The 21,532-nt window shown below is 45.6% G+C and overlaps 1 protein-coding gene across 1 annotated transcript in view; it reads left to right on the top strand.

Annotated features, from left to right (window-relative positions):
* The first annotated feature begins 7,637 nt into the window (after window positions 1-7,637).
* LOC310710888 (digestive cysteine proteinase 1-like) overlaps window positions 7,638-21,532 on the top strand; it is a 29,647-nt gene continuing 15,752 nt past the window's right edge. The window contains exons 1-3 of the mRNA XM_083512187.1: window positions 7,638-7,789; window positions 15,248-15,307; window positions 21,150-21,242. Of these exons, the coding sequence (XP_083368313.1) occupies window positions 7,738-7,789; window positions 15,248-15,307; window positions 21,150-21,242 (205 nt within the window). The 5' untranslated portion in view covers window positions 7,638-7,737. The remainder of the gene's footprint in view (window positions 7,790-15,247; window positions 15,308-21,149; window positions 21,243-21,532) is intronic.

The following is a 21,532-nucleotide window of genomic DNA, read 5'->3' as shown; positions in this document are numbered from 1 at the left end:
TAAAATTAAAAGCAGTTTTGAGCAAGTCTAGATATGCAGTAAGCTGGCTCCCCTTTCTTACACCACTTAATAAAGAATCAGGCAACAACTTGTCAAGTAAGTTTAAAAAATAGGTTTACTTACTTTATAATCATGAATGGGGTCATAACAACAACAGCAGTTAACAGTATAACCAGCCTAAAGGTGGGGAAAGCAGAGGCATGTCTGCATCTAATGCTGGTCAAAGGAAGTGAGAGAGAATGGAACAGTAAATGCTGTAAGTTCCTTCCTCTCCTGGAAAGGAGGGGAAGTGACATCACATCGAGCCCTCTCTACCAATTGTATTTCTATGGTCTAAGTCTCTGCCTATCAGCAATACCGCTTTGTGGTATTAGCCCTTTTTCATACCAACTAGCAAGAACACTCATTTGTTAGGTTTGGTTTCTAGTCTCCTACAGAGGCCAGAGTAGATATTCCTCCTGAGTCTTCTACTCGCTGGAAACAGCACAGGGCTCTGACTCTTTGCTCATATCTCTTGCTGAACTCTTTGTGATATTGAGCATGAACTGTTTCCTGACGTTGCTTTTGGATTATGTTTGGACCTAGACTGATTCGCTATGCTATGCTGGACTTTGGGTGGCTTGAACTCTGCTGCACCAGCAACCCTGCCTGCATTGGTGAGTATTTTTGTGAGTGGTTTAGACCTCCTGCAACCATAGCTCCTGAAGGTACTCACTGCCACTGGCATGCGAAGGCAGCCAATCAGGTTGTGGAATTAAAGTTGATCTGGAGCTCTTGCACTACAAACCCACGTCCTCCCAAAACTGCACTTTTTGTGATAAGGAATATAGCCTCCCCACAAAGAAATTGGAATGAATGCTCAATCTGCTTACATCATCTAACATCTTGCAAAGAAACCATGGCAGATACTCAATAAACAGGTCATCCGGAAGCAACATGAATGGAGAAACTGACAACTGGGAGTGGGAGAAGGAACTAAAAACTTGCTCTTGAATTGAGAGCCACTGGGGCTGCAATGCGAGAACTCTTAGCTCTGCATATAAGTGCCTTGGGTGGTGAGTCACCACCAAGAATACAGAATTTTCCTCTTGGTAGTGTTCCTGGTTTCTGGACTGCCCTCACCCACCCAGGTTAGCTATTAGCTCCTCTGAGGCAGGAAGAGCTATAAAAGACTTCCTATTTAGAACAGGACGTGGTCTTGGCAACAATGGACTTCCTGGCTCTGCTCTCCATCATTGACTTCCTCCTCCTTGTTGAAATCTGCAAAGGCAATGCTAAAAATGAGGAGGCGGCTGACAGTCAGGGCTGCCCCCTAGACAGGCAGGTAGGGGCAGGCTGATCTTGGTGGGGCAGTGCCCCACTTGTCCAAATGGGCTGGCCTCCCCAGAATCTGGGAGCATCTTCATGCATGGCAAATGCTCTACTGCTGAACTGCTGCCCTTCCCCCAAAGAGAATGGGCACCTTCCAATTAGAAAAGAGCCACAGATTATTCTGTAACAAGCATGATTAGCTGTTGGAACAGGCTGCTAATGGAGGAGGTACCTTCCAAGGCACTAAACAGCTTAAAGAAACCATTGCAAATTCCCAGGGGGGAAATCAAAGGGAGCAAAACTGTTTCCCAGTCTATAAAAGGAGCCAGGCAGCGCATGCATGCTCAAATTATGCTTGGAGATGCGCTCCTGCAATGTCAGCGGAATGGCCTTTTCATCTGCTGCCGCTTCTGCCCAGGGAGTAGGATAGGCACTGCAGGAAAAGAGGATTTGTATCACCAACAAAAAGAGGACAGTAAGCTGCCTTATATTCTGTCAGGCCACTGGTCCATCTGGCTCAGTCTTGTCTACTCTGGCTGGCAGTGGCTCTCCGGGGTTTCAAGCCGTAGCTTTTCTTAGCCACACCAGGAGATGCTGGGGATCAAATGTGGGACCTTTTGGATTTAAGGCAAAACCACGCAGCAAGAAAATGGCACGGTTTGGTTTTCATCTCGTAGCCCAACTTTTGTTGCATCCACAGATCTGTGCCCAGGCCACTACACCTCTTACATAAACTGTGATCTGGTGCTTTAATATGAGATATAGTATATGTTCAGTTGCAGTTTTATATAAGGAACTTTGAATCTACACCAGAAGCTCTATGTTGGACTTAAAACTTATTTGGGAGGGAAATATAGGCGGTCATATGGGTGATTGTGTCTGGAATGTAATATAGTCTGGTTGCCTGATCTTTGCCCATGTCAGGGAAACCAATGTGAGATTTTTCATAGGTGGAAAAGGATTCCCAGTGCAAATGTCACAGGTAATATTTAACATGGTCTCCCACCTGCTGGCAAGACTGTATTGCAGCAATGCATACAAACCTGAGTATAAAAATGCTGGTGAATTTTCATGAACACTTTAAAAAATAAAATAAAAAACCACACGTTAAAGTAGAAATGTGGACAACTGAAGTGAAAAATGGAAAAATGAGAAACTGAAAGTGATGGATTTGCCCATCCCTGTCTGTACCACAAACTTGGTCTGTAGCACCCTCTGCTGCTCATTGTAGAATAGTTCAATACACCCCTGTTTTGTTATACAATCTATAATACCCCAACACCCCGCAAACATCCTTTTCATTGTACATTCTTGATGGTTTGTGCTCATGATGGTTTGGGGGCAGTTACATGCCACCCAACTGTTTGCACCAGCAAAAGTTTCAGGGGGACATATAGATTCATTTCCCATCAATGCCTGTCCCATAACTTCCTACTGAATTCTGCAACTTTTTATACCACTAGTGTTCCAGGGTTTCTTTCAGTGATAAAAAGGTAAAGGGACCCCTGACCATTAGGTCCAGTAGTGGACAACTCTGGGGTTGCAGCGCTCATCTCTCTTTATTGGCCGCTTCTGGCGAACCAGAGCAGCACACAGGAACGCCGTTTACCTTCCCGCCGGAGCAGTACCTATTTATCTACTTGCACTTTGACGTGCTTTCGAACTGCTAGGTTGGCAGGAGCAGGGCCTGAGCAATGGGAGCTCACCCCGTCGCGGGGATTCGAACCGCTGATACCTGGTGGCAATTGGGACAGGTAGGGCAGAAAGCAGGGAGATCAACAGCAGGTGGAGCCAGAGCCAATGACAGGTAGAGCCAACTACTTCTGGTTTTGTACCCATCCTCCTCCTTGCTGAGTCGTACAAGAGCAACACCAAGACTCGGGGAGGAAACTGGCATGCTGTGCTACCCCTCTGGAGTTGCTGTCTACAAGAAGGCAGGCAGGTCGGAGGGATTGGCTGAGGGAGGCCTGATGTTGGTGGAGCAGTGCCCCATTTGGCCTAATAGACCAATTGCCACTGGTTCCTTCTGTGTTGGTTGTGAGATAACTAGCCTCATAATAACCAACATCCCTAAGTCTAACTAATGCATGAAGGGGTTAAGTTCAAAGAGTAAGCTGTCCCATCAGGCTTAGCTCACCTTGGGAGGGACTAGGTAATTAAGCCTCTGTTCCCCCAGTCTACCTAAGAAGCTCAGCATGCGAGGAAGTCTTTGCTGGTTGCTGCAGCTCAAACCACATGGCTCTCACAAGCCATCCTTGAGTTCTATAGGAAATAATTTAGGAACTTTACCACTGTAACTAAGCCAAATTTTACTGCCCGTAACACTTTTTCTCAGTGCTATATGGAAAATCACATGAACCTGACCTTTGGAGCGTTTGTAAGTAAACCATTTTTAACTTACCAGATGTATGGGTGTCTCTCCCCCCCACCCATGCCAGGGGAACAGGGAAGTTTTGGAACTCTCAGTTTTGAAGGTCTAACAGCCTATATTTTCACACTTTGTTTTGCTGCATATTTTGTGACTTTAAATCTCTGCTGGGGCTTTCACCAAAGAGTACTTTCTCCATCCCTGGGTATTGGCACCCAGGAATTCTCTTTTCATATATAATTATTTTTCCTTGCACCATCACTGCTTTTGTTGTGCTGTGTTGCAGGAGTGCCCCTCCAGGTGGCAATAGCGCAGTAGCATTGGGGAAGCACTGCAGAAAGTGGAAGGATGTGTGGACAGTCCAGTATGAATACACCCACTAATGCAATATTATTGCATCAGTCACATGCTGCAGAATGAACACACACGAATCCCTTGTGTAACAAATTGCTGTAATCTAAACTGGAGGTGATGAGATTGTGGGGAGGACAGTGCCCAGGCTGTCTCTGTCCAATATATAAAGACCTGGGATACAGCATACCCTTTTTGATGGCCCAGCACAGGATGCACAAGGATGGGGCTAGCCATGTATCTAGCAGCCTTTGCCAGATTCACATATTGTGTTTTGTTTAGCTGGATTCCCACATTGATCCTAATCTATATGTTGCTGAAGTTTTGCTTAAATGGCTTTTGTTAACAAACTGGTAGATCAGGGACAGGGGACTGTGGCCATCCAGATGTTGCTGACTCTGCCCCCATATCCTCATTGACCATGCTGTGTGGGCTTAATAATAATAATAATAATAATAATAATAATAATAATAATAATTTATTATTATTTATACCCTGCCCATATGGCAGCTTCCAACAGAATATTAAAATACAATACAGTGGTACCTCTGGTTGTGAACGGGATCCGTTCCGGAGCACCGTTTGCAACATGAGCAGAACGCAACCCGCGTCTCTGCATGCGCGGGTCACGATTCGCTGCTTCTGCGCATGCGTGTGACGTCATTTTGAGCATCTGCGCATGCGCGAGCGGCAAAACCCAGAAGTAACCCTTTCCGGTACTTCCGGGTCGCCACAGGACACAACCTGAAAAGATTTAACCTGAAGCAAACGTAACAAGAGGTTTGACTGTAACATATTAAACATTAAAAGCTTCCCTAAACAGGGCTGCCTTCAGGTGTCTTCTAAAAGTCTGGTAGTTGTTTTTCTCTTTGACATCTGGTGGGAGGGTGTTCCACAGGGTGGGTGCCACTACCAAGAAGGCCCTCTGTCTGGTTCCCTGTAACTTGGCTTCTCGGAGCAAGGGAACTGCCAGAAGGCCCTTGGCACTGGACCTCAGTGTCTGGGCAGAACAATGGGGGCGGAGACGCTCCTTCAGATTTACTGGACCGAGGCCAATGGGAGTTGGAAGCCAGAGCACAGACCCTCCCCTGGCCACGCCCTCCTTGAGTGCTTTTTTTGCCTGGCTGTTGTAATGTGTCTTTGAGCTGTGCTAATCTATCTTGTTTGCCTGGAAGGGCGATGAAGAGAGATGTGTTTTAAAACTTATGGCTTCTACAAGGCTGGAGTGTAACCCTGAGCATTTCCAGGCAACCTGTTTTGTTTGCAAGATGCCCCGTTTGCAAGATGACCATTGCATTGTACAAAAGCAAACGTCACCTCACATTTTCCTGTGCATTTTCCCATCACATTGGGGGGGGGGGGGAGCCAAAAAAAATTCAGTGAAGCTTGTTTGTGGCACCAGAGCTCCAAAAACGGCTTTAACTGTGCAACCTGAATTTACCGGTTTGTGACTGAATCCCACCTGAAAATAGCAACAGTCTGGAAGCTCTACTATTGGACAAAGGTTTGCATCTGGCCCCACCCACCCCTGGCATCTGGCCCCCAGAAGGTTGTTTGCAAGGGAATGTGGCCCTCTGGCTTAAAAAAAGGCTCCCCGTCCCTGATGCTGGAGGAGCACAGGTGGTCTGAACCGTCTGCCTCTGGGGAATGCAGTTCAACCTACCTGGCAATTTCCATGCATCCTCACTCAGTCATGATCTGGATACACCTGTAAGCGTAGGAGTTAAAACTATGAGGGACTCCTGCATGCATTTCAAGTATGCCAAGAGGGAGGGGGAGGGTTAATGATAACATTTTGGCAAAGGGAGAAGGAAAGAGGATGGACACAATTTACATATCAGCAGGCAGGAACCTCTCTATTGGCTTTTCCAGTGCCTGTTGAAGACATTCCTTCTCCAACAAGCCTTTGAAGTGTGGAGATACTTATCCCTCCCTGTATCTCTACTGGATGTGAAACTGTTTTTACATAGGAAATTGTTCTCGTTGATGCAATTGTTTTTTACTGCATGGTGTCCTTTTTAAATTGCTTTTAATTGCCAGTGATTTTTCTGTGAAATTGTTTTCAACATATTTTAAGGGAAGTGACTCATCGGTGGAAATCACGGGATAACTCCTATTGGTGGGAGGCTGGATTCAGGTGAATCTTTGGTCTTGCCTAAAAGGGCAGTATTTATTTATTTATCCATTACATGAATATACAACCTTTTCCTCCGGGAGCTTGAAGTGGTGTACATGGTTCTTCCCCTCCCTATTTTTTCCACACAACAACCCTGTGAGGTCAAGGCCACCCAGTGTGCTTCAATTTGAACCCTGGTCTCCCAGGTCCCAGTCCAGCCAGCACTCTAATTACACCACACTGATCATTCAGTTGTTAATACAGTACAGTGGTACAGGTTACAGACGCTTCAGGTTACAGACTCCGCTAACCCAGAAATAATACCTTAGGTTAGGAACTTTGCTTCAGGATGAGAACAGAAATTGTGCGGTGGCGGCGCGGCGGCAGCAGGAGGCCCCATTAGCTAAAATGGTACCTCAGGTTAAGAACAGTTTCAGGTTAAGAACGGACCTCCGGAACGAATTAAGTACGTAACAAGAGGTACCACTGTAAGGCCCTCCTTGCATTTGTATTATTAAGGTATTATTACTATTAAAATAGTACTTTTAATTAATAGTAATTGAATCTAATAACTGATGCTATTAAATGATATCAGTATTAATAAGGCTCTTTGGAATGCTCCCCCATAATCATGTAGAAACATATGTTTATAAATTCTATTTATAAAGATTGGTGTTTCCAGTCTGGTTTTGGTTTTTGCACTTTTGTTGTTGTATTTTGTCACACTTTTTTGTTGCATTTTGATGCTTATATGTAGGTGTGGATTTATTTTATCCATGCTTTTATACGCCGTCCTGGAATCTCTTAATGAGGAGGGCAACCAAGAAATATTTTAAATGAATATTTTTGGGGCTGACAAAGACCTGCAGACGTCCAGGGTAGAGAGAATTGTTGGGCTATCAGCAAGAGAGGAAGAGGGATTATAATCAGGGTGATATGGGGTGAGGAATCTAGTCTTTTCAAGACCCAAATATTTATTCTCAGTATCCTCAGAGGGAACAGATTAGCGGTGGGGAGATGCATACCACGAAGCTAAGAATAAAATTAAAAACCCTCTCCTCATCGCGGACGTTGCAGTAGGAAAGGAGAGTGTAGTGGTTAGAGCCAGCGTGGTGTACAAGTTAGAGATTAGGACTTGGGAGGCCAGGTCACTGGGTGATCTTGGGTCAACCACTGCCTCGCAGCAGCCTAGCCTATCTCACAGGGCCGTTGTTGGGGTCAAATGGGGAGGGGGAGAGAACCACGCGTGCCATCTTGAGCTCCTTGCAGAAGGGGTACGAATGCACTAAAGCGCTCAATCAAGAAAAGCACTTGCAGCTCTACACCCACTTTCCTGCGTCTACTTTTGAGTAGACGCGTCTTTAGGAGCGCACCGTCGGCGTCCTTCAGTGCCATGCGCCGGCTGGAGTCAAGCCAAGTCCGCCTCTCCGCTGCGAAATACGGTAATCAGCTGTTCGGAAAGGCGAGGCGAGGTGAGGTTCCACCCCCGGGGGGCGCTTGGCCGCTCTCATTGGCTGGCCGCGCTCTTCTTAAAAGCAGAATGTGAAGTTCTGCTGTCTTGTGCCGGCTGGGAAAAGGAAGAGCCGCAGACATGGGGAAGCTTGCCTTGGTCCTGATTCTCTGCTCGTGGAGCTTTGCTTTAGGTGAGTAGGTTCCGGCTAAAGCAGCTGTGGCTTTTGCATTTCTGGGCGCTGCAGACGCGATCTGACAAGGAAGCCCAAGAGATTGGGTTTGCAGCTGCTGTGTGCTCTTCCTTAATGTGGGGAAAGGCCCCATCAAATCATAACAATAGATGAGGAAGGATTGCCAACTGACCGCGCTGGGCAGCATGGTCTGACCTGCTCTTGTGCCTTTTCAACTATTCCTTTGGCTGTGTGCAGCTAAGTTCTACTCGGGAGTAGACCCATTGAAATGGATGCAGCTAAGTTAGTCGTGGCCATTAGTATCAGTGGGCCTGCTCTGAGTATGGCTAACCTTGAATGTCACCCTTGGTTTGTAAGAATGGGTGAGGAGGTGCTATCGTCTGCATGGAAGAAAGTGGGGCTCTGTGTTAATATTTGTAGATCAAGATGCTGTTAAAAGCATGGGGGTATGGGGCTGGTGAAATGTTGGCATGCCATCATTTAATCCTATTTTCCTCTCACCTTCTGGTATCTACTGATCCACTGTTATCTACAAGGCACTTTCAGCTGTGAAATTCTGTGTCAGTGGGGTGCTGTTTAGGACTGGATGGTCTCCTCCTCTGTCTTTGTGTGGAGTTCATGGTATATGCCAGTTCTACATGTATGTTATCCTCCATATGCGCAAGCAGCTATTCACAATTTGCACACATGCAGCACTGTTGAATGTATGTTTATTTATTTATTTCAGCCATTTATATGCTGCTTTACATCATAGCAAGGGACGCGGGTGGCGCTGTGGGTTAAACCACAGAGCCTAGGACTTGCCGATCAGAAGGTTGTCGGTTTGAATCCCTGCGACAGGGTGAGCTCCTGTTGCTCAGTCCCTGCTCCTGCCAACCTAGCAGTTCGAAAGCCAGTCAAAGTGCAAGTAGATAAATAGGTACCACTCCGGCGGGAAGGTAAACGGTGTTTCCATGTGCTGCTGTGGTTTGCCAGAAGCGGTTTAGTCATGCTGGCCACATGACCTGGAAGCTGTACCCCAATAAAGCGAGATGAGCGCTGCAACCCCAGAGTCGGTCACGACTGGACCTAATGGTCAGGGGTCCCTTTACCTTTACATCATAGCAACTGAGGCTCCATACACACCATACATTTAAAGCACATGTCTTCCCTCAAAGAGTCGTGGGCATTGTAGCTCAGGGAGGGGAAGTACTACAGTTTCCAGGATTCTTTGGAGGAAAAACCATGTGTTTTAAATGTATGGCGTGTACAAAGCCAAGGTCTCCTTGAAAGTATGAGAGGATATTTGGAGGTGATGTAAGGCAATGCTGCCTTTGGTATGTAGGGGTGCCAGTCTTGTTTCTCCCTAACAGGATCGGTGCCTTGAGCTGCTGGGAAATAGGTAGGAATCCAACAAATGTAGCAGTGGAGGGTGTAGCTGTGCCTGGTTGAATATCTGCCTGTTGCACTTCTTTTCTAGGCACACAGCCTGTGACCAATACAGGTGTGAAGCTCTTTGGTGTCTTCTTCTAGAGGAGACTAGAAAAAAGAGTCAGGGAATGAAGTGAGTGAGGGAAAGAAACGTGAGGTCATCTGTTGGGTTGCTTAATTTACTTGATTTATAGGATTTGCTTTGTATCACCCCCTTTTGCTTTGTATCACCCCCTTTTGCATACATAACAGGTACCTCCAGCTGATAGGGGACATTCCCAGCTCCTCTCTAACTCTGGATATGGCAGAGTTTGAACCCAGGATCTTCTGCATGCAAGACAGATGCTCTGCCACGGAGCTATGATCCTTTTTGCTCTCCAAGTAATTTGGAATGCAGGCATTTTAAGCTGTTGCCTTTAGTTTTAACTCCCACACATACAGGTAGATCCAGAGGCATCTTTGAGTTAGGATGCATAGAAACTGCTAGGGCAGCATTCCCCAAAGGCTATGGGTTCAAACCTCCCTTGCGCGTAATGCCAATCTGTTTCATCTGCATCTGGAGGCAAGTGGGCTTGGGCTGGCTGCAGCTATTAGCTGTACTTCTGGCCACACCCTGGTGCCTCTGGATCTTTTGAACTCCAGCTTCCATCAGCCCCTGCCAGCATATGGAAACTGGAATCCAAAACATCTGGAGGGCGCAAGGTTGGCAAAAGCTGCCCTTCTGTATCCTACACTGCAGAAAGGGTTATGGCAGCTGTCATGAAGAGGAAGCCACATAGAGGTTGTATAAGCAAAAAAAACCAACCCCAACTTTAATGCTGACTCAGGTAGTTTCTGGTATGGCAAGCCAAGAGAGCCAATGCAGTATGCCAATTTTCCCCAACGTGGTGCCCTCCAGTTGTTTTGGGGCCAAGGCTCTCGTCATTCCAGACCATTGGCCATGCTTGGCGAGACTAGTGGTGGTTGTAGGCCAGAACATCTGGAGAAAGCACCAGGTTGGGAAATCCTGGGCTATGTTGTAACCCCAGGTCTGCATAGCTTCAGTGGAGACAGCCTTGTCACAGTTATCCACACCCTGATGACCTCTTGATTAGATAACTTCCAATGTCACCAGCAACATTCCAGAGTCGTTCACCCCATGAATTGGGAAGGGTATTTTGGCTCAGCCCTACTCTGTGTTGTGTGCTCAGCCAAGGAATTTCTTTTCGGTACCAGAACTATGTTCCACCCCAGGACCCTAAATTTCATTCACTTCTGCACCTCCGTTTAGAAGAGAGAATTTTTGGTTGCTGCTGGGAGTCAGAAACTAGTGCTGAGCTGTTGCAGATGTACAGTAGGTTCTCATCTATCTCGTGTTCAAAACACTTAAAGGATGTGGGAAAAGCTTGACCCAGGACATTTGTGCTTACAGTGTGTAAACCAGTACGATGCCCTAAGCTGGAGGTCTCAGCTGGTCGGTCTAAATAAAGCTGACCCAATGTATTTATTGACTGGCTGCAAATAGCAGAAGTCAGAGATGTTATTGAGGTTGTGAAGCATTTCCCCACATGCCGCAGGTGACAAAATCCTTTGTGAATGTGTGCTAACAGTTACATAAGGCAAATACCCTGATTTCTCCAGTGATAGCATCTTTAAACGATTTGAACACTTGCTGGGATTTGCATTGCTCTCCTCTCAGTGAGATTTGCTTAATTGTGCTGCAAGAAGGAAGTGCACACCCACTGGAGAACAATGACACGGAGTAATGTCACACATAAACATGATTAGTGTATTTTTCCCTCACTGGGCATATTGCATCACTGGTATCTGTCATAGTGAGCACACAATGGAGCTTTAGCAATTGAAATAGTTTGGGAAATACAGTGTTTTGACTTGTCACAGATACTCGCTGCCTGGAGTCAAGGCACTGGTCCACCTAGCTCTGTGTTGTCTACACCAGTGTTTCCCAAACTTAAGTCTCCAGCTGTTGTTGGACTACAACTCCCATCATCCCTAGCTAGCAGGACCAGTGGTCAAGGATGCTGGGAGTTGTAGTCCAACAACAGCTGGAGACGCATCTTTGGGAAACCCTGGTCTACACTAACTAGCAGCAGCTCCATGATTTCAGGCAAGGTTCTCTCCCAGCCCCACCTGAAGATGGAACCTGGGACCTTCTGCTTGCAGGGCAGATGCTCTGCCTCTTAAGTAATTTCACAGACTTGTTGGAAGAGAGAATCTGTACTGTGAAAATTCTTGCTACATTTCCCAATCAATTAAAAGAAATGCATGACTGGCTTATTTTGTGAAATTTTTGAGTACATAAAATTGCTCACTTGCTCTTTTGATAACAGGTGTAGCAGCCTTTCTAGTAGAAGGACTTCTCATTCCCTTTTGAGCTTGACAAACTGGCAGAGCCAGAGTGGCTTTCCATGTCTGTGCTGTATAGAAAACCACAGCTCAAACAGCAGCTGCAGTTTCACTCAGAACCACATGAGAGTATGTGGGAGGGCAAAAACATGAGTCAGTTGTACTTCAGTGGTCAGAGTCACAAATAATGGTTTTAATTTCGCCACCCAGATGCTCTGGGCAGATGTATCAAAAGGCTGAAACCTGCTTTCAAGTAGATCTGGAGAATGACATTTCCCTGGGGCTTCCTGGGAACTGTAGTTTTGAGACTGGCAGGACTTCCCAGCTCTTCCTGTCTTCTAACCCTAACTCTGCCCTCTTGCAAAACTATGATTCTGGGGAATTTCTTTGCTAGAATCAGGTAGCAAAAGAGATCAGGTGGTGAAACTCTCATCTTCAGAACTTTTAAATTCTGGGTGGGCCTCATCTTGAGCACTCGAAATTATAAATAGCCACTCCCTGTACAGACACCCACACCAAATGACATAAACAATGAATTGGTTAAGAGCATCATTCCACACTCTTGCCTTCTGGTCTCAAGATTCAGCCACATATAGATGATCTCCCTACTATAAGGACATCAAAAAGAAAATCAGTGTAAGGGTCCATTCCTTTCTGAGAAGCCTTCTGAGGGTCGTATGCAAGCAGTGGACGGGACAGAGGCAAAAGTGGGTGGAGCAATTAATGCAAATTTTATCCTTCATGCATTAGGCTAGTTTCTGCAGAAACCCCCACACCCCTTTCTGTGTCCTCCATCCAAGCAAGCAGGAAGCACTCTGAGTCAGGTAAAAACATTTTGGGAGGGAAGTGAGGCTTGTGAGAGGTGTGGCCAAGGGAGCCAGATAGAGGGCTGCCTTTGCCCCTCGGGTACAAGGTTCCCCCATCCCTGCTCACTCCACTTCCATAGGAATCATAGAACTGTAGAGTAGGAAGGGACCCTGAGAATCACTTAGTCCAACCCCCTCAATGCAGGAATATGCAGCTGTCCCATACGAGGATCGAACCTGCAACCTTGGCATTATTAGCACCACGATCTAACCAACTGAGCTATCCAGGGATGTACTGGCATCGAGTGTTTTTGCATTGTTGATTTTCAGTGGCTCATGCTGGAGGCCTAGGATGGCTGTACCCTGAATGATCTGTGTGAAAAAGTATTTTTTGTATCCCGAATGTCCCACTATTCAAGTTCATTGGGTGCCTCAGGGACAGAGGTGCAGTGGTCCAGGTTTGGGGGGGGGGGTGTCAAAGTCCTGTCACTATTTCTGCAGCATTGTCCTAGAGCTGCTGAAACACCATGAAGCGAAAGCTTTTTAGCCACTGAGAAGAAGTCTTCTCATTGTTTGTGCTACTTGGGGTCAAGCAGAATGAAAGGAGGTGAGTCAGCTCCTGAGGATGGGCTCCTAGGGTCACTTTGCAGAAGGAATGTGGGAAGAACTGGGAGGAATCTGCGTCATTCTGTATGCTCCAAAGCTAAGCATTTGGCAACACAAGGCACTTCCATTCCAAGGAAACAGTGTGCAAATTCTGTTACGTATAAAAGAACTTCAAGGGAAACGCAACTTAAGTCACTTAGAAAGAAGCTACTGAATATCATTTGCCCATGTATGTGCACAGGAAATAGTAGATCTAGCTGAAAGGCAACACATGGAGCTGCAGTGATTGTTGCAACGTGTCCCTAATTATTATTGTTGTACAATTGTGAGATGATACAACCTTCTAAAATTATTATATAATCTTAGAAGGGTGTGTGGCTCTGGCTGTCTGAATTTGCCACTACAGTGCTGTCCAGGGAGGAATTCAGCATTGTGCTCTTCTGATTGTTCCTTAAGCACAAGCATTTCAGTTTGCCAGGTGGAATGATCTGCCTTCTTCTCCCCCACACCCTGTTCTGGTGTTTCATTAACCTACTTTCCTAATACTTAGGAAGCTGCCTTATTCCAAGGCAGACCATTAGTCCATCTAGCTCAGCATTGTCCCACAGTCGCTCTCCAAGGTTTCAGACAGGAGCCTCTCCCAGTCCTACTTGGAGATGCCCAGGATTGGACCCGGGACCTTTTGCATGCAAGGCAGATGCTCTACCAATGAGCTATAGCCCTTCCCTGCTATGGAAGGCAGTTGGATTTTGGCGTCTTCAGGAAAAATGCTGACATGGATGAACTTGGAGAGCAGCAAGGCATGTCTCTTCCTGAAGCTTCCCTGCTTCCAAATTAGAGGCTGCTTCCTGCAACCTGCTCGCCCAAATGCTCCAACCCTAGCCGGGAGCCGAGAGCAACTGGGGCTGCTTGTTCTATGTCAGCTTTGCACAGATGTGACAAAACTGATTTATTTATTAAATTCAAGTTTAATAGTAAGAATTACATAGTAAAATACAAGGGGAATAGAATGTAGCGAGGCTCCTTCAGAGTGGGAGGTTCATCTGCTGCCATGTCAGACAACCTTTCTTGCATCGGCAAATTAGGGTCTTGCCCACTTTGCGGGAAATGCTGGCATCAAGGAAGAGGCGGGACCCATTCTCAGGGTGTGTCGGCTTTGGTTTGCGCGTTGTTTAATAGTCATTCCAAACTGAAAGCTGCTTAATGACAGGGACAAGCATCATAAGGTTAGGAGTCATAGGTGTTCCTTGGCACTGCTATTAAAGCATCTCTTTAAGACAAGCTTATCAGATATATATTTTGGGTTTGGTCCCCTATTTTTGCCCTTGCGCAATTTTAATCTTGCTTCTGGGGTGCTTTCCAATGTAGCACCTGAAACTCTCCCATTTCCTCTTCTGTCATCCAAACAACCATTTCTATTTGCTGCATTTTAATCAAATCGCAATCTTAAAAATTGTATTCTTGCAAATCCTTTGATCCAAAAGTCGACATTGATTGGTTGATTCTACAGCATTTATACTCTTTAGTCAAAAATTATCTTGGAGAGGCTTACAAAGATCAACTCTAAGATGGTCCCTGGCCTCCAGTTCATAATCTAAAACTAAATGACACACAAGGAAAAAGGAGGGGGAGGGAGGAGGAGGAGAAAGAAAGCTCTAGCTCCAAATGTTACAACTGATGTCAGTAGTGGGGCTGGCTGCCTTGCCCTTGATAAAGATCAGACCCTCCTCTGAAGCAGTTGCAGGAGCAGAGCTGGTGACAGTGTCTAGGGCTGGAGAGTAGAAACTCAAGAGTCTTCTAAGTACGAGCAGAGTGAAGAGGTGTGTGTCCTAAAAAGAATTACTTAAGAGCAGCCAAATTACCCTTCGGAGAACTCGCCCAGCAATTCATGCCGTAAAGCTGTCATTGGTTGGCTTGTGAATATCTGTCAGTCCATGAAATGCCCAGTGCCAACTAAAAATATTAAGACTTAACATTTGTATAGCACATTCAAATGTTTAATGTGTTTCACATGCATTCTCTAGTTGTAATCCTCACAAAAGCCCCAAACAGTACCGGTAAATTGGCATGGGTAATATTATCCCCATATTGCAGATGTGGGAAGTGAGGATAACTGAGAGGATAAAAGCCACTTGGTAAGTTCCTGACAGAGACAAAATTCAAACAAGGGCCTTCTGGTTTTTGTAGCTCAATTCAGGGACATTTTCTCTACAATGGGCATCCTTTGTTCAATCACTTCTACATCACCATTGTAAGGCATTCAATGCTACTTTTTTTTTTCTTATTTCAGGAAATGGGTGCGCTCATTCAAGGATAACCCCTGATTTTGGAGACCTGTACCACGTCAAAGGTAAGTGTCACTCGGTATGGCTTTTCAGAGGCAGGTGGCATAAACACATGCATGCTCATGCAGTGGACTGGTTCTTCCTGCTTTTGACCAAAATGCCTGGTTTGGGCAACTTTGCTATATGTCTAGCCAATAATAAATAATAATAATAATATTTTTTTATTTATATCCCGCCCTCCCCAGCCGAAGCCGGGCTCAGGGCGGCTAACAACAATAAAATAATACAACATAATACAACATTCTAAAATCATTTCATTATAAAATTAATTCAAATCAAATTAATGGCAACCATTGGGCTAGAGTTCTGTGAAGACTGTCAAAGGAGAGAGTCAGGCTGTGCCCTAGCCAAGCTCCTAAGCTGCTTTCTGATGTCACTTTTCCCTTCAGTGGATGGCCGTTGTTCCTGTGCAGAAAACTAGTTTATGTAGGAACATAGGAAACCAAGTCAGACCAATGACTGCACTGACTGGCAGCAGCGCTTCAGAGAGGGGCCTCCCCAAGCCCTACCTGGAGTTGTTGGGGATTGAACCCAGGACCTTCTGTATGCACAAGCTATGACCTTTCCCCCAAATGTGCAGGTAGAGACACTGAATCCATCTTGAACCACACTTGTGTCTCTTATGGCTGTGATTGTGCAGCAGGTGCAGGTGTCCCTTCATGAGCAGTAGAAGTTGCATCTGGAATTGTGCAAAGTATCCTAAGTTTAGCTGAGAATTAGAGGGTCCTTTATCATTGCCAGCCTTCATTTTGGGATATAGGGACCACACTGGAAAATAATATGTGGGGCTTCCTAAGAGTTCCAAGCTGGTTCTTTGAGAAACTGTATACTGTATTTCTCTTTTCTGGGACTGTAATCCTATATACACACGCTTAATCTGGAAGGAAGTCCCATTGGGGCTGAATCTTAGACACCCTAGTTTTGAACATGTTTCTGCGTTAAAATCGAAGGACCCACGAATTGCCCATCATTCTTTCCTTTCAAGAGAGGCAGTGCACAAAGCCTTCTGGTCCTGCTCAGGAAGCATGAAGTAACCAAGGTTGAGGAATCTGTTGTTGGGCTGCAGCTCCCGTCTGCCCCAGCCAGTGTGGCAAATGACCAGCTATGATGAAAGTTGTAGTCCAACAACATCTGGAGGACCACAAGTTCCCCATTCCTCAAGTAAACAAACTAGTTATTTATTGTTCATTATGCAGTCAGAGACAGTTGGGAGGAGTAACTAATGTTAGAAATTGCAGCATTAGGTAAACTTTAGCAGAGGGGTCACTACTACCAGGTAAACCATAATGCTCCGGTTTTTTGGAATGCCTTATGCCCAATGCTGCCATCTCATTAATGTTTCTTTCATATTGCTACACATTGTAACCTGCTTGCATTAAGAGCTTCTAGTTAGCGCCCTTGCATATCCCAGTGAGTGTCCCGGAAATGCATGTTTGCACCATTGCTGACTCGGTGGGAAGCTAAACCTAGAGGGTAATCTGCATCTTCTCCTGAGCCAAATGATAAGGGTGGGGATTTCTGTGGAATCCAATCTTTCCTCTTTCCTCCTGCCTCAATTTAGCCCCTTCCTGTATAACCTGAACAAGTATGTGCAAAGCTTCCTGAGATACTCTGAGGCAAGCAGGTCTCCCATTATTAAGCTCTCCTTCCAGGAATATAATTTAGCTGGTGATGAAACCTGACGGGCAGCTCTAATGCAAAACTGTGATTAGATTCAGCAAAATTAAAAGGATTGTGCTTGAATGTGTTAGTCACTTCTCCTGGGAATCTGGTGAAATGGCTCTTCCTAACTGTTCCACGGACACACTTGAGAATGCTTATGCTTGGAACTGACAGCCATGCTAGACACAAAGTTTTTCACATATTAGTTGGGCAGTATGTAGCTGATTTTTGCTTAAAGTAGCTCAGTGGTAGACCATCTGCTTTGCATGCAGAAGATCCACAGCATTTCCAGGAAGGGCTAGGAATTTCCCCTCTCTGAAACCCTGGAGAACTGCTGCCAGGTTTTAGAGTCCTACTCCCATCAGCCCTAGCCAGCATGACTAGGGATGTCAGGGATGATGGGAGTTGTAGTCCAAAACATTGGAGGACACCCAGTTGGAGAAGGCTAGTTTAGAAAATAACAGATAGATAGATCACCGCTTGTTCTACAAAGCAAAGAGAACCAGATAAGAAGTAATAATAATAATAATCCATGAAAATGGTAAATGTGGATTAAATGGAAGGGAAATACTGTATGGGACATCATGTTGATAAGGATGGCACTATGTGCAAAACTTGCACGCATAAATGGCATCAAGTCCACAATGAAAACCAAGGAAGAGGTATTGTTCTGCCTTAGGCAGAGATGTATCCGACAGCTGAATGTGTCACTAGTTCATTCAGCACACTTCTTTTGTTAAGTTTCCTGTTTCCAGTGGATCTCATTTATTGCCTTGTTTTTAAATCTATATTTTAATTTGTTCTAGAAACACTTCGTTGGCTGCTGTTTAACAACCATTAAAATATTTGAGCAGTGACACTGAAAAGGCCACAGTGCCTTTCTGAATGCCAAATTGGCGTCAGCTGTATGTAATTCTACCTGCCGGCCGATGCACAGATATGCCCCTAAAGATTCCCAAGATCTTTTTCCTTTTGCAAGCTGTGGAAGTCATTGTACAATTGTGCTTTTCATGAAAAAAAAAATACATGGCTTAGGTGAATTGTACCTTCCCCACTAATGCCACACCCAGTAATGTTTTGGAATGCAGCTCCCCACAGTCCATGATGGAAATTGTAGTCCGAAACACCCGGAGGGCACCAGGTTGACAAAGGCTGGCATAGATGGGGCATAGCAGGATGTACACACACAAAAAGAACAACTCTGTGACCCTCCCGTGGAAGTGTGGAAACTCGGCTACAATTCTTCTTGGCAGCTTCAGGCAGAAGTACAATGACTGGGTTGTGCCAAGGTGTGTCCTTATTTTGCCCAATATGATTCTTTTGATAGGAACAGTAGGCAAGCTGCCATTCCCGCCCCCTCCTGCAGTCCTTTCAGAAATATCTAATGTCGTGTTCTTCAGTTTTGGGTCCCTACCCACGTGTGGTTGGACTACGATTCCCATCACCCTTGACCATTGGCTAAGCCGGATGAAGGGAGTTGTAGTCAAACCACATCAGGGGACCCAAGGCTGAAGAGCACAGATCTAATGCCTTTTGGTCTTGTTCATGCTAGCCAAGGTTTCCCAAACTCCAGATAGCAGGGCCAGTGGTCAGGGATGATGGGAATTGTAGTCCCAAAACAGCTGGAGACCCAAGTTTGGGAAACCCTGTGCTAGCCAAAGAATGATTATAGGATAAAGTTTTTCAGTGGGCTAAGTGGATATTTTAACCTGGTTCTAGTAATAGGGGAAGTAAAGTATGGCAACTGCATCAGATTAATCCAGACTTTCCCAACCTGATGCCCTCTAGATGTTTGGGACTCCATCTCCCATCAGCCTCAGCATCTGGGGTTGTGGAAAGTCAAGATTAATTTATCCAGGGTGTGAGTATGATGGAGGGATGGGAAACCTGTGGCCCTCCAGATGTTGTTGGACTCTGACCCCCATCAGCCCCAGCCAGCACAGACAGTGGTCCAGGGATCATGGGAGTTGTAGTCAATTAACAGGAGAACCACAGGCTTCTCACTGTGTCCTTTCCTAAGTCTGTCTCCAGGCAGATCAATCCCATCCTTGTTGCTGGAGAAGGAGCTGTTTCATCACGACAAATGTTGTGCTGTGCAAAAAGAGGAACTGCAAAATAATATTTCCCAAGAACATCATCACACCGTAAAAAAAAGACTTTGTATATCTCAGCAACATTTCCTGCATGCCTGATGCAAAGGTGTGGAAGGTTGTTGTCTTCAAGCCCCGCTTGCAAGTTTGGCAGCATCTATCTGGTTGTCTGCTGCTGGAAACAATACTGGACCTTAGTCCGGGGCCAAAATATTCATTGTCTTTTAAATGCATTTGCGTCCCTGAAATGTCTCCCATCAACTTCTAGTTAAAGCTGGCATGCAGGTGGCTGAGGCTGCACTTGGGCCTCCCCACCTTGGCTCCACATTGTAGGTGAACAAGTGCAAGGAAATACTTAGCCCAACGAAACTGGCATCTCACCTGTCTGCTTGAATAAAAGGTCACTGGGAAACGTGGGGAAGAGATGCAGGTGTGATTTAAAGCTATGCACAGTCTGGCTCGAATCCACAAAGACAAATCTTTACCTTCTTGTGAATTTCAACTTGGCAAACAAGTTGTTTGTTGCTGTGACTTGCAGAAACTGCTGTTAAGCAAAACTTTGCACTGATTTCTCAACTTCCATTTTGAATTTGCAGCTCGGAAGAACAATAGAGTTTAAACCTTTCGAAATGCCTTTTAAAATCTCATCCCTGACAAATTTGCCCCTGGGCAAATGTTTGCTCAACCTGGTGCCCTCTGGATGTTTTGGACTACAGTTCCCATCAGCCCCAGCGAGCACTGCTGGGTGACTCACTCACACACCCCCAGCGATCCTCTGCTCCTTTCCAGAGCATAATTCCTTCTTCACCTGCTTATTTTATTTCCATATGTAATTTAGCAAGATTTATATAGTGCTGAGTTGACAAAAACCTCTAATATATAATATAATACTAATATATATTATTATCTGTAAATTATTATCTGTAAATTATTTATTGAAAAATACCAATAAAATCAAACATTTAAAAAATCAACATGCAGTTAAAATATAAATAAAATAAGCAGTGCTAAAACAAATAGACATAATAAAACTACACATGAACATTTCACGTCTGGGTTAGCTTGCCCAACAAAGTTTTTTGCAGGGGCTGAAAACAAAAGATCGAAGACTCCTGCCTAAAATAAATGGGCAGGGAATTCCAAGCTGTAGGTCAGACATAGGCAAACTCGGCCCTCCAGATGTTTTGGGACTACAACTCCCATCATCCCTAGCTTATAGGACCAGGGACCCCTGTGCCCCATTTTCCTGTGGGAAATTAGCCACTTCACACACATACATTACTGGTTGTATCCAGCTTTAAGTTTCACTCTGAGCAGTTCCCTGAAGTAGACCTAATGTAGTCAACAGGCCTAACTTATTCATGTTCATTAATTTCAGTGGGTCTACTTTGCATATCTTTAGCATTGCATACAACCCAATGAGCGAATAACAGTTGCAAATACAATATTATGAGGCAAGCTAGGAAGTTTACAAGGGACGCGGGTGGCGCTGTTGGTTAAACCACAGAGCCTAGGACTTGCCAATCAGAAGGTCGGCGGTTTGAATCCCCACGACGGGGTGAGCTCCCGTTGCTCGGTCCCTGCTCCTGCCCACCTAGCAGTTCGAAAGCACGTCAAAGTATAAGTAGATAAATAGGTACCACTCCAGTGGGAAGGTAAATGGTGTTTCCGTGCGTTGCTCTGGTTCGCCAGAAGCAATTTAGTCATGCTGGCCACATGACCCAGAAGCTGTACGCCGGCTCCCTCGGCCAATAAAGCGAGATGAGCGCCGCAACCCCAGAGTCGGTCACGACTGGACCTAACAGTCAGGGGTCCCTTTACCTTTACCTAGGAAGTTTTCAAAGGTTCCCTGTGTGTTTTAGAGCCCTTGAAAATCAGGGGAGCTTCCGCAAATACAGGGGGGAAATCCCAAGCTACATAGAACATTGATCTGGTTGCCCACTATAAATCCATCTCTGTCACAGCAACAACTACAGAGACATTGAAGCATACCCTGTGGATGTGAGCGTAATCATGTGAGGTTACTTAATATGCAGGCAGCCAAAAAGTCCTTCCTCTGAGTCCCTCACCTGGAAACTCTCATTGTGTCCTGTAGGAGTCATCAACCTCCCTTATGCCGAAATCGAAGAGCCCTTTGAAGCCTGGTACAACCTTACTGGGAACAAGAGTCGCATCGAGTACTACGACGGTAAGAAGCCGTAGAGAGGGCAGTGGGGTGGGAAGGAGATGCCAAATGCTCTTGGGTCTGGTATGGGAGACCTCATGCTCCCAAATAATACGATGGAAATGGAGAAGAGGAGGCGCTGCAGATGTCACCTTGAGCACCTTGCAGGAAAGGTAGGATGTAAATGCAGTAATAATACAAGGCAGAAGTGGGTTTCTGCAGTGGAGGAGAAAGTTCCCAGCAGATATCCCAGACCAAACAAGATGAGACGATGGAGTAGGGACAACATGGTTGGGTGTCAGCCAAGGCCCCCC

The sequence above is a fragment of the Podarcis liolepis genome (assembly GCF_965112155.1).
Source record: "Podarcis liolepis genome assembly, chromosome: 7".
Taxonomy (NCBI): Eukaryota; Metazoa; Chordata; class Lepidosauria; order Squamata; family Lacertidae; genus Podarcis; species Podarcis liolepis.
Note: the sequence above shows the minus strand (reverse complement) of the source record. Positions and strands in the feature narration are given on the sequence as shown.